Source organism: Dromiciops gliroides, chromosome 5 (assembly GCF_019393635.1).
Source record: "Dromiciops gliroides isolate mDroGli1 chromosome 5, mDroGli1.pri, whole genome shotgun sequence".
NCBI classification, from domain to species: domain Eukaryota; kingdom Metazoa; phylum Chordata; class Mammalia; order Microbiotheria; family Microbiotheriidae; genus Dromiciops; species Dromiciops gliroides.
The window spans coordinates 131,825,507-131,839,657 of record NC_057865.1 but is presented as its reverse complement, the minus strand read 5'-3'; the positions used below and the strand labels follow the sequence as shown (position 1 = coordinate 131,839,657).

The window sequence follows — 14,151 nt, the reverse complement described above, 5'->3', positions numbered from 1 at the left end:
CAACCCTTAGCTGGACTATTATTCTTCCTTGCATTAGCAGTGCCTGCTTCTCTGTCTGGTATAGTCTCCCATTTTTCAGAGGAGGAAAGTGAAGCTTGTGAGAAGGGGAGGAACTTCCTCAAGTTAAATTGAGAACTAGAATAAGGGTCCAAGCTGCCTAATTCTCAGTCCAGGACTTTGTTTAAGGGGCTGGACAAAATGACCTCTAACATCTCTTCTATCTCTGGCTCTGTGATCTGATGAGAAATATAATGAATCTGTGTGTTTAGCAGTTCGTTGGGCCAATCAAAACAAAAATCTCCTTCCAAGTAATTGGCTTAAAGAACTGGGTGAGGCAGGGTAAAAGGAAAGCATTCATTGAATAATAGATTTTTAATCTTTTTTTTTTCTTTAAAATAGAAATCTTAGAATAAGTCTCTAAAATACCAGAGTTTTTTGTTTTGGTTTTGGTTTGGCCAACCTAGAGCACAGCTCTTATACCTTGAACTAACAAGAATAGCCAGAACATATATTACATATGTTGTCCCTCTTGCTTCCTTTCCCCATTTTCAGTGTCCTTTGCTGAGAGCCGGAGAGGAGATATTAATAAATTATAATAATTAATGATCAAATGGGATAATCTTTGCTAGAGATTTTAGTTCTTAGGCCTTTGTACAAACTGCAGTGGGGAAGAACCCTTGTGTCACAGGTCTCCATCTTCTTAGTTTCTCTTTTTCCCTCCCTCCTCTTCTTTCCTTTCCTTTTCCCTTCCCTCCCTTTCTCTCCCTCTCCCCAGAACCTTGGTCACCACGTGGCTGGGGAGGGGATAAGGAATAAGGGAGCCCATTTTTCAGGAATAGATATGACACCTGCTTAGGGAGCTGGGAACTGAGGCTTAGTGCAGGAGGCTTGGACCCACTCTGCAGCTGTCTTATATCTCTAAAAAAAAGCTTCAAGGAATTAAAAAAAACCATGGGTTAAAAAGTCAGAGTTAAAAAAGGGGTAAAGATGCTTGTGAACTGCCATTTCTTATAATAACTCACATTTATGTGAGTATTACTTGAGGCTTAACAAAAATGCTTCTTCCAAAACCATCCTGTAAGGTCCTGCTAGCGGTAACAACAACAAAAACAGCACTAAAAATCAGTGCTAGCAAGCGTTTGTATATACTAGCCTCTTTGATCCTCACAACAACCCTGGGAGGTAGGTGCTCTTATTGTCCCCCTTTTACATATGAGGGAGTTGAGACTGACACGTTAAGTGACTTGCCCAGACACAACCAGTAAGTGAAGCTGGCTTCTAATTCCTTTGCTTGATCCATTGTACTACCTAATGCCCAGTTTTATTATCTCTACTTACTAATGAAGGAACTGGGGCTCAGAGACTTATCCAGGGTCACAGAGCTAGTGAGAATTCCAATCAAGACTTGAACACAGGCCCTCCTGATGACAAGTCCAGTATACTTTCTACCACTGTCTTCAGTTGATAACTTTTAGCATTGAAGCCCCTGTCTTTTTCAAAAGCTTATCTACTTTTCACAGTGAATCTTTTGTCCTTTCTGAAAGCTGTTCACTCCCCGATAAATTTTCAAAGACTTACCCAGCTGGTGTCACTTTGGCATTCTTTCCTGTTATGGGTTAGTGCTATCTCATAGGACACTGAAGGGAAGTTTCATATTTCCCCTCTCTTCAGTCTCAAACATTCACTGTAATTATACTCTCTGTGACACAAATATCATCCATTTTAGTTGTGGTCCTAGGTAGGAGGTCATAGGAAGATCTCAGATTTTTGGAAACTAGAATCATTTTAGTCTCATGGCAATGAATGGGAGGTTAATTACTCAGAAGTGACTCTTGAAACATTTCTCTATGTGTACCAGGAAATATATGTGATTGATATATGGAATTCAGGATAAAGCATGTGTGATGTTTAAAATCTAAATGTGTGGTTGCCTTAAATTAGAAGCTTTAGCACTGGTCTTTGGGCATTAAGCATTTATTAAAGCATACTAGGTATTAGTAAAAAGGGAGAGACACGTGTTTTCCAAATTACCAGATCTCATTGAGGAGGCTTTAGAGTGTTCAGGGTTTTTAATATAATGCCATTTGCCAAGAGGAACATTTAAGAACCTTATCATCAATAGAGGATCCTTTTTATTGGCCTTTAGGTAGAAAATTACCGCCCGCCCCCCCCATACACACTGGCAAACATCTTATGTAAATATTTGTGATCTAGTTTGATTAGGGATTTGCAGGAGAGACACTGACCATCTAGTGAACTTACTTCATTATAATTTATTAATATCTCAAGAACATAGGTATAGAGTGGGCATTGTAGTGAGAAGTAGTCTGATGAATGTTTAGCAGCCAGGTCTGAGAAAAAATGTATTCATGACACACTTGTAAATTTAATCTTAATTTGTAACATTTTCTTACTTTCTTAAATCTAGACCATAAGAGTAATTCAACCCAATTTGTAGTATTTCATAATTTCCAAGGTATAAATGTTCACACTGAAAATTTAACGATTGACAATGTGCCTATAGTAGCTAGCTCCAGCACCCCCCTAATTGTAGCTGCTCTCAGTCCCAATAAGTCTTGATTCTGAGATGTAAACACAAGACTTGATCAGCTGAGCTCAGGATTCTGGATGGATACAAATGGCTTATAAACCCAGGGGTTTGAATTATTTTATATTCAGAATTAAGCAAGATGCTTAGTAATACTTTTACAAATACACCACTCCTGGGTAAGCAAAACCCCACATTTTTATGGGTGTATCCATCATAAGTGAGCTAAAACTCAGGTGGATGCATCATAAGCAATCCAAACTCAGAACCACATGCAGGTTGGTATAGTTTCTCTGGTTCCTCCTTGGGGCTATACCTTATGAATTCAGTTATTTTGACTGTTTCTCTTGAGTATTCTGAAGAGGGACAAATCTCATTAACCAGCCCCACTGTTTCTGTCATAAACTAGGGCATAATTTTGACATGTGGGGGAGATATCTTATTTGAGGAGACCTTGGAAGCCCTCATTTTGTTATATTGAATCAAATACTTGTTGGAGATCAATAAATAACAAACACAGTAGAACATTATATTCTTTACACCTTTTAGTGGGACAAGCATCATTAATACTCTCCATTTGTACTTAGATCATTTTATAAGCATTGTATAGTGATGGTAAAGTGAGTATTTGGGTTAGTGGTTGCTGATGCTAGTCACTTTAAAATATCTACCAGTTAGAATCTTTTAGAATTTTTATTTTTATTTTTATTTTTTTGCTTTGAGTTTTAAGAGATTTTAAATTGTCTTGCTTCCAGTCCATATAAATATATATATTCAGTTAAGCATTTATATGTATGTACATCCATCCATCCATCCATCCATCCATCCATCCATCCATCCATCCATCCATCCATCCATCCATCCATCCATCCATCCATCCATATTCAGTTAGCTTTAGTCATTCTCATGTTTTTATTTTGTTAAATGCCATTGCCATTTTGTCACATCTGGTAGGGTGAAGGTAGATGCCAAATGTGGTAGACTTTTACTGAGAAGCATAAATTTGTTCTGTAGGAACAGACGTTCTTAACCTGTAGTATGTGAGCGATTGTGTGTGTGTTTATATATAATTCAAAATAATTGATTAGCTTTGTAATCCTGTGTATTTGATTTTATGCATTTATAAATATTATTCTGGGAAAATGGGCAGGCATAGACTTCACAAGATTGCCAAAGGGTGTTCCATGACACCAAAAAGATTGAGTGCCACCGTGGAACATTAGCAGATCTATTCCGTCATATTTTCTCCTATCTTCTACAGGAGATTATAACCTTGGTCATCACTTTTCAACCTCTCATTTTTATTGATTCCTCCCCTGATAATTTCAACTATGCCCAAGCCTCCCCATCTTTAAAAATCCTTCACTGCAAGGTGGCACAGTGAATAAAGCACTGGCCCTAGATTCAGGAGGACCCAAGTTCAAATCTAACCTCAGACACTTGATACTTACTAGCTACATGACCCTGGGCAAGTCACTTAACCCTCACTACCCCACCAAAAACAAAACAAAACAAAGAGTTGGACAAGACTGAAACAACAAAAACAAACACTCCTTCCAAACTACTTTCTCTTCATTTATTTATTTATTTTTTGGGGGTGGTGGGGCAATGAGGGTTGAGCCCAGGGTCACACAGCTAGCAAGTGTCAAGTGTCTGAGGCTGGATTTTAATTGAGGTCCTCCTGAATCCAGGGCCAGTGCTTTATCCACTGTGCCACCTAGCTGCCCCCTACTTTCTCTTTAACTAATTTTTATTATTCTCTTTGCAGTTGTTCAGTATACACATACATTTTAATCTATTCATGCTTCCACATATACACATACAAACACATACTTCTTCTCTCTCTCATCAGAATACAGCTTGCAGATAGAGATTGTTCCATTCTTTGTGTCTCCAGTACCCAACAGAGTGTCTGGCACATAGTAGGTGCCTAATAAATTCTTGTGGATTGATTGCTATCTGCTGTTTTTTCACTTTTCTCTGCAAATGCTCTCTACATGATTTAGAGTTACTAACTCCTTTGTATTTCACCATTTCCTCTCTCCATTTGCTTTCAATCTGTGAGGTGATATTATTTGTAGTTTTTCTTTCTCAATAATGTTTTGCAAATGAGTTTGTACTCTAAACTGATGTTTTTCTTGGCTGGCATGGCCCTCTACTTGGCAAAGATCACAGGATTTAGAGCTGGAAGGGACTTTTGACATCATTTTGGAGTCCAACACCTTCCTGTGATGAGTAACCTGAGGAACAGAGACTTGTCCACAATTATAGGCAAGGAACACATCAGAGTGCTATCTTTGTTTTTGTCTTGGCCTCTTTCCATTTGGGGGAGTTGACAGCTTGGTCTACGGGTCAGGTTGTAGCTGCTATAATTTTTGCTGTATTTTGGTCTTGCTTCTTGCTTTTATATCGATTTTCACTTTTGCTTCAGCTGTTTAGTGATCTACCTACTGATTCTGAAATGATCGCTACACACGTAATCGTTCATTTCCCAACCATTCAGATAGAGAGTTTCAGTTTTTGTGATGCTCTTTCATGCTCCCCACCCACGGCCTTCCACTTTTCTTCTTGGGAAAAATGCTCATGTTATGCAAGCTGAGAGAGGCTGCTGACTAGTTTATAAAGAGTGGACTCCTTTCATTTCGTGACCCCCAAAACTTTTTTCACCATAATTTTTCCTCACACTTTTCTGGGCTCGAAGATTATCACATATGTTGGCATAAGAAACTGATGGTGGTTTTTCATAAGAATCTCTGTCCCTTCCTCCATTAGCCACAGATACTGGTGCCTGTTAAAATAGTCCTTTTGGAAGTCTGTTTGCTTAATGTTGTTGGTGAATCCTGAATAGTTTAAGGTACCGAGTTCTTCCTATTATTCTCCTTGTTCTCTTTGGCCATAAAATGAAACCAACTGTACCATGTCTTTTACTTACCTCGCTGAGGAAAACTGCGAATTATCCTTTCATTGAGTTATTAACTTTGTTTTCTGGCTTTAGGCATGTCCATAGATGAGGGGGGGGGGTTCCATTCTTCCAGCATTGTCTTACTAATCCTCGGTCAAAGGTCAGCAAGGTGGTGGAGTATTTATTGGAGGTAGCCACAGCATCAAAGACACCTCGAGTTGTTAGAGCTGAGTGAAACTTCCTTACCTGAGGTGCCCATCCTTTCCCAAAGACTAAGCATCACAGAGCTCTTGTGGCCACCTTGTACTTAGGTGACCAGGTTGCACTGTCAGCAGCTTGAGCCTTTATCTCTGAACAAACGAACTCACATTCATTACCTTTATTAGAAGAGACTGGGACAGCCGTTCTTTTCCCTAAACTTTCCCATGTCTGTCAAAGACACTGGCACTACCAGCAGTAGATAGTGTTGGATTTGAATTCAGGAAGAGCAGAGATCCAATTTTGCCTCATGCACTCATTTAACCTCCCTGAGCCTCAGTTTCCTCATCTGTTAAATAGGTATAACAGCACTATTTCCCAGAGTTGCCGTTTGCTTTGCAAATGTTAGAGTTCCACATAAATGCTATTATTATTACTAACAATAGATTTTCAGAGCCTAAAACCTACTTGATTTTTAGTGCTTTTTGATTGCCTTTCTGATCATTGACCAACAGCAACTATAGCAATCTTAGCTAGCATTTATGTAGTACTTGAAGGTTTGCAAAGCACTTTACAAATGTCATTTCATTCTTACAATAACCCTGCTAGGTAAGTGCTATTATTATCTTCCTTTTACAGATAAGGAAATCGAAGTAGTCAGATTGAACAACTTGTCCAAGATCAGACAGCTATTAAATGTCTGAGGTGGGATTTGAACACAGTGAGTTCTTCCTGAGTATTAAACCAGCATTTTATCCACTTTACCACCTACCTGCCCACTCCATTGGTGGAAAGAGATTTGTTTCATTTTTATATGTATTTTTATCCATTTCATGGGTCACTATAACCATAAATTTTATCCACTCATGGCTAATTTTCTGTACCCAGAGCCATTCCAATTTGATGGAAACTTTAAGCTCATGCATCAAGAATTCAGTCACTTTCCCACCATGATGAGCTATCAGAATAGGACTTTAAAGCTCAATTTGAATTCTACACTTAGAATAACAACAATGGGGGCAGCTAGGTGGTGCAGTGGATAGAGCACCAGCCCTGGAGTCAGGAGGACCTGAGTTCAAATCCAGCTTCAGACACAACACTGTGTGACCCTGGACAAGTCACTTAACCCCAATTGCCTCACCAAAAAAAAAAAAAAACCACCACCAACAAAGTACAGTGGTATAGGATTAGGGTGGAGGGGGAGAGACAAGAAGTTCATGTGAAAAAGACTTGGAAGTATAAGTTGATATGTGTGCTAAAAAGTTGATTAATAAAAGGGTAGTGGTCAGAATGAAGGTGAGGATCGTCCTTATGTGCCTTGTTCTGGTCAGACTGTCTCTGGAGCAGTGTATACAGTGCGGGGCACCACATTTTTGGTAGGAGTTAGTTGGAACATATCCAGAGGAGGTTGAGTAGGGTGGCATAGGGACCTAAAACCATGTCATAGGAGAATCCTTTGAGAAACAGGATATGTTTACCTAGAGAAGCAGGACTTAGTGGGGGATGTAATCAATTCCTTTCAAATAGCCAAAGGATTGCCTAGTACAATAGAAATTAGATTTATTTTGCTTGGCCCCAAAGAGAACTAAGACTTAGTGGGTAAATTCACGGGTATTGATTTCAACTTAGTATAAGGAAGAGCTCTCCAAATATTAGAGCTGTCCCCAAATAGAATGACCAGCCCTGGGGAGAAACGAGTTCTCTTTTAATGAAGATTGTGAGGTAGCAGTTAAGATTTTGTTGGGGATTATATAGAGGGAAGCACTATTTGAGGTCGGGATAAGCTTAGATTCCCGGAGGTGGCACTTCCACTTTAGAAGTTTTATGACTCTTTGAATGGATTAGTCTGACTGGAGTAGTGCTTGTATGTAGTGCAGTGATGTAGTAGGGAGCTAAAGCTGAAAAAAGGTAAATTAAAAAAGACTCTTAAGTGTTAGGCTGTGGAGTTTGTACTTAGACCTATAGGCAATGGGGAGCCATTGAACATTTGTGAACAATGCTTTGTGGGGGGTGAAAGTGATGTTTTAGAAAGGTAGATCTCATGACAGTGTGCAAGATGAACTGGAAATGGGAAAGGGGGAACCAAGGAGAGTTATTGCAATGGTAGATATACGTAATTGGAAGCAGTTGCTTTGGAAATGAAAAGAAAGGGATAGATGTAAGAAATATTACATAAGAAATTTAATTTGGGGGGAGTCGTGTAAAAAGCATTTCCTCTGGAAAAGAACTGGAAGTTTCAGTGGATTGTAAACTTATTACGAGTTAACAGTATGATGTGATTGACTCAAAACCTTATTCGTAGAAGGTGCCTGATTAGATGTAGGCTACAAGGGAGAGGAAGAAAATAAAAAGATGGTTCCCAAGCTTTTGAACCTGCCTGCCTGAGGGATTGATTTAGTAAGGACCTACTGTGTACCAGCACTGTTCTAAGCTCTGGCCTTAAAAGGCGGCAAAAGAAAGTTTTTGCCCTCAATTTGCTTATAATCTAATGGGTAGGGGGAGATAACATGCAAACAAATAAATGCAAAGTAAGCCATATATAGGAAATAGAAAATAGTTAAGAGGGAAGGCACTAGAATTAAGTACCATTAACAGAAACAGGGAGTCATGTGGGAGAGCTAAGATTATAAAAAAGATGAATTAGGTTTTAGATTTATTAAATTTTAGGTAATGGTGGGATATCCAAAGTGGAAACGTCTATCTGGTGATTGGAAGAAAAAGAGGTGGGGTTAGGGTTTGAGCCCTCCCCATAGCAGTGATACTTGAACTGGCTCTGGTGCAGTCCAACTATGCCACAGGGGCTTTGGCTCTTCTCTGATCAGTAGGTTTATTTAGCAAAAGTACCCAAGATAATGAGTCATGATAAATTGAAGTTAGTCTTTACATTTGTCATCTATTTTGCCACCATTTTCAAAAATATTATATGACAGGTCCACCAAACTACCAACATATCCAAAACCCGTTTTTCTACATATAGATTTGTTTATGAAAGTTTTGTAGTTTACATCCTGGGTTATGCATCAGGGAGAAAAAAAAAAACCAACCCAAATATGAGGTCATCAAAAGCACCATGAGTACTTGTTTTGAAACAGTGAATTGTTTCTGACCAGAGCCAGAGTTTTAGCAAAGAACATGAAGAAATCTTACCTTACATTGTAAGGTTGTGGAGGTCTTGTATTTCTTTTCTAAACTAGATTTTGGGGAAGAGAGGGGTGGGGAAAATTTTCAGGGATTTTAAATTTAAACGTTTTAAAAAACTCTTCATTTTAAATTTCTTTAGCCTCTTGGGGGTGGTAAGGGGCCTTTTATTGGTTTCAAAACACTGTACTTAAAGCAGTGTTCCTTAGTTATAGAATTCTGAGATTTGGTGATTGGGTTTCAGCTTCTTATCTAATACCTTTAATGATTTCATCAACTTAAATAATATCCCTCTTTATTTTCCCAAATTGTACACATCAGTCAGTGCCTTGGATTTTTAACATTCATGTCATGTACACATACCCTCACACCCTCACACATACAGAATATGTCTTAATATAAATTTAACTACAGTCTACAAGATTAGAAAATTTTTTGGTGGATTGTCTTCCCTGGATCACTTACATATATACTGTCCACCTTCTTTAGAGACTCCATATAAAGGATTAGTAATAAAACACCCATTTTTCCAGTAATACATATTTTATTCTGATATAGTTAACAGAAATCTCATTTTTATGAAATGGGTTATTCTGAACTAAGTTTATTCTGAGTAGAGAGATTTCTGTAAAAATGGAAAAATTTTGTTCATCTCAAGAAAATGTTGCAAGAGCCAATTATAGATACATTTGAGTATTATTAAATTTCAAATATGGAATGAATTCCAATGCTAGGGGATGGGAGGGAACCAAATCCAAATCAAACACCTGTCACAGTGAGGGAGGAATGAAAAGCAGGTGGTAGAGAAAAAGAGAGGGACTGAGAGAGAAAAACTGGAGGAGGATTTTCTCAGTGGAGCCAAACAGAGTAGGTAAGATGGCTTGGTACAGCCCCAGATTTTAGGAAGTCCCTCTTGTTACTCTGTCAGCATATAATTGGGGAAATTTATTGTTAAGGAAACTTATTTTTCTTTTGTAATTCAAGGGTACAGTAACTGATTAGTGGGGTTTATAAAATAGGAAACTGTTGAGTTTGTATATAAAGCAGTTTTTAGCAGATGTAACATTGTCAGTAAATGAGCCAGGTGGGAGGGACATAAGCTGGATTTGAAACAATAGGGTGCCACATGATGGTTTCTCTAATTATATAAAATTTAAAAAGTTAAATTGTAAAAGGAATTTTGCTTTGTCAAAAATTCCATACATGCCCTCTATATAAATTCTACCACAGTTGAAAGTTGAAACCAAATCCTTGAATACTTAGATCAAGCCCTTCTTCAAAGTTTACTCTAGTTGTATCTTAAGTGTGTTGTAAAAGTTCTTTCACTTACAGTGATTATTTATTAATGTATGACAGCTAAACCCATAAAAACATTTTATAGGAAACTTTTCAATCTGGAGGAAGACTATATTGTCTAGATACAGTCCATTGTTGTTTTTTTTTACTTAATATAGCAATTGTTTTCTTTTTGACCGGTGTTAAGTAATGTACTAACAATGTCAAAACTCAAAAATATAACAAATGTAAAATGTAACAGATACATAAATAGAAAGTATGGCAAGCTACTTGGAACACAAATGGACCCTCTTCAAATTTATTTTATGCTTCTTTTCCAGATATTTGAATGGTGGTATTTTCGGAAGTATGGAACCTCTTTCATTGAGCAAGTATCAGTGAGTCATTTGCGCCCCCTTCTGGGAGGGGTAGACAATAACTCTCCCAGCAATTCAAACACAAGTAATGGGGATTCTGATTCAAACCGACAAAGTGTATCAGGTGTGTACTAACTTCACCTTGCCTCTTGCCATTTTTCATCATTCACTTCTTTTGATGTATGCTATCAAATAATTACAAGTTCAAGAGCACTGGGGTTATTTGCAACCAACTCTGAATAAGGGTGGAAACCTCTCAGCTAGGACAAGTGAATAAATTTACTGTAGATATCTGCAAAGAGGAATTTATTTTGAAATTCCCATTGTCTTAATCATCAGAAACTTATCTGTCTGCTTTATTAATCTGCTATAATTTAGCTGTATTCTTAACTCTAGGTATTTCGATCAAGCATTTATTAAATATCTACTTTATATGAGTCACTGTGAGAGACAGTGGGAATATGTATGAAAAGGGGAAAAAAGTCCTTATTCTCAAGAAATATAATTTGGAAAATTAAATGTCCTCATGATTTTTAGAAAGCAGTTACTTTGAGTCTTTATACTTTTTTGGGGTATAGTTGATCAAGTTTGGCAACCAGCTTTGCCAGGCACGTTGGTACAAACCTGTGGTATTCTCTACTTCTGGGGAGTCAGAGGCAGGTGGATTGCTTGTGTTTAGGAGTTGGGAAATGCAGCAGGGCTGAAAGTAATCAGATGGCCACATTAAGTACGGTACCAATATGGTGAGCTAGCTTCCTGGGAGAAGAGTATTTCCAGGCTGCCTGAGGAAAACAGCAGCTTACAGTTTCTGTCCCCATCAGAATTGGGATGGGGATCAGGAGTGGCCACTATATTCACAACTTGGGTGAGAGAGGAAGAGTCAGTCTCAAACACCCAGGCTTAAACTTCAATCCATATACCTATATCCATATAGAATAATTACATTCCTTTAAAAAATTGTATATTTAAAGACATGATTTAAGATTTTTGGGGTGGTATACTTTCTGCGCTATGAAGAATCATTCATCTCTCTTTCTTTTAGATAAATATAATGTTGTCTGAGTGGTGATTGATGTATATCTGTGGGTCCAGATGAGGAATTGGTATAGTCATTAATATTTCATTTAAAAAAAAATCTGACTACTCATATTGCCTTAATATAAAAGGACAATTCACTGACTATTTTTAGTACTGAAATATCATGTTGTACAAATCAGTAAAGTGCTAGTGAACTAACCATCCTGAAATTGGCAGGGTACCTACTTTTCTTACTGGCATTTCCTAATTATAGTATAGCATAGTGAGCGAGTGAACTTAGCAGTTCAGACTTTTGTGTTTTTCTTCAGGCTCTGCCTAGCTAATTGGATACAATTCACAGGACTCAATAATATTCTGGAGTGTTTTATATCTATATGGTTATTTGTAATAAATGGGTTTACAGAGTAAATTTAAATTTATTAAATATAATTTTATTTTTCTAATTCTATGTAAAATTCATTTTCAATATGCATTTTTTGTAAAAATTTTTGAGTTCCAAATTTTTCTCCCTTCTCTAGCCCCTCCCCAAGATGGCAGGAAATCTGACATAGGTTATACATGTGCAATCATGTTAAACATATTTCCACATTAGTCATGTTGTAAAAGAAGAAACAGAACAAAAGGGAAAAATACGATTTAAAAAAATAATTAAAAAGTGAAAAAAATATTCTTAGGTTTACACTTAGACTCTATAGTTCTTTCTCTGTATATGGATAGCATTTTCTATCATGAATCTGTTGGAATTGGCTTGGATCATTTTATTGCTGAGAAGAGCTAAGTCACTCATGATTGATCATCGCACAATGTTGCTGCTACTGTATACAATGTTCTCCTGGTTCTGCTCACTTCGCTCAGCATCAGTTCATGTAAGTCTTTCCAGGTTTTCTCTGAAATCCACCTGCTCCTCATTTCTTATAGCACAACAGTATTCCATTACACTCATATACCACTACTTGTTTAGCCATTCCCCAATCAATGGGCATTTCCTCAATTTCTATTTCTTTTTTTTTTTTTTTAAGTGAGGCAATTAGGGTTAAGTGACTTGCCCAGGGTCATACACAGCTAGTAAGTGTTAAGTGTCTGAGGCCGGATTTGAACTCAGGTACTCCTAACTCCAGGGCCAGTGCTCTATCCACTGCACCACCTAGCTGCCCCAATTTGTATTTCTTTGCTACCACAAAAAGGGATGCTATAAATATTTTTATATGTAGGTCCTTTTCCCTTTTTTATTATCTCTTTGGGATACAGACCTAGTAGTGGTATTGCTAGATCAAAGGGTATGCACAGTTTGATTGCCCTTTGGACATAGTTCCAAATTGCTCTCCAGAATGGTTGGATCAGTTTACAACTCCACGAACCCTGCATTAGTGTCCCAATTTTTCCACATCATTTCCAACATTTATCATTTTCTTTTTCTGTCATATTAGCCAATCTGATAAGTGTGAAGTGGTACCTCAGATTTGTTTTAACATGCATTTCTCTAATCAGTAGTAATTTAGAGCATACACGACTATAGATAGCTTTAATTTCTTCATCTGAGAACTATTTATATTCTTTTATGATTTATCAATTGGGGAATGACTTATATCCTTATAAATTTGACTCCTTTCTCTATATATTTGAGAAATAAGGCCTTTATCAGAAACAGTGGCTGTAAAAATTGTTCCCCAGATTTCTGCTTTTCTTCTCATCTCAGTTGCATTGCTTTTGTTTGTGCAAAACCTTTTTAATTTAATGTATAATCAAAATTGTCCATTTTGCATTTCATAATGCTCTCTGTATCTGTTTGGCCATAAATTCTTCCCTTCTTCATAGATCTGGCAGGTAAACTGTTACTTGCTCTCCTAATTTGCTTATGGTATCACCTTCTATGTCTAAGTCATGTACCCATTTTGACCTTATCTTGGTAAATTGTGTAAGATGCCTATGCCTAGTTTTTGCCATGTTTTCCAATTCTCAGCAGTTTTTGTCAAATAGTGAGTTCTTGTCCCAAAAGCCGGACTACTATAGTCATTTACTAGTGCGTTTTGTGTAGCCAATCTATTCCACTGATCTACTACTATATTTCTTAGTCAGTAATAAATAGTTTTGATGATTGGCAATTTATAATCTAAACTGTGCATCTGGTATTACTGGGCCACCTTGCCTTGTATTTTTTTCATTAAGTCCCTTGATATTCTTGACCTTTTGTTCTTCTAGATGTTATTATTTTTTCTATCTCTATAAAATGATTTTTTGTAGTTTGATTGGTATGGCACTGAGTAAGTAAATTAATTTTGATAGAATTGTCATTTTTATTATATTGGCTTAGCCTTACCCATGAGCAGTTGATATTTTTTTATTGTTTAGATCTGACTTTATTTGTATGAAGTGTTATATAATCGTGTTGTAAATTTAAATTTGAAGATAAAAAAAACTCATCTTTTTTTTGAAGTGGCCATGGGAGCTCTATGTCTTTATTCTATAGGACAATTCACTTCTAAAACCATAAGTTTTTACTTTATCCACCTCCAGAGAAATATCTGAGGCATCTGAATATAGACTGAAGCATACTATAAACACAGGACTATGTCCCTTCCATTACTTCAACTTAATCTGGTTTTAGGTTTTTCCCTTTAGCTTGCTTTCCCTCATCCTTTATCCCCTCCTCTCATTTGGTACATTTGTTACCTATT

The 14,151-nt window shown here is 37.1% G+C and overlaps 1 protein-coding gene across 1 annotated transcript in view; it reads left to right on the top strand.

Annotated features, from left to right (window-relative positions):
- The window catches only part of ST7 (suppression of tumorigenicity 7), a 283,882-nt gene that overhangs the window by 144,070 nt on the left and 125,661 nt on the right, over positions 1-14,151 (top strand). Inside the window, 1 exon segment of the mRNA XM_043968041.1 lies at positions 10,403-10,562. Within this exon segment, the coding sequence (XP_043823976.1) occupies positions 10,403-10,562 (160 nt within the window).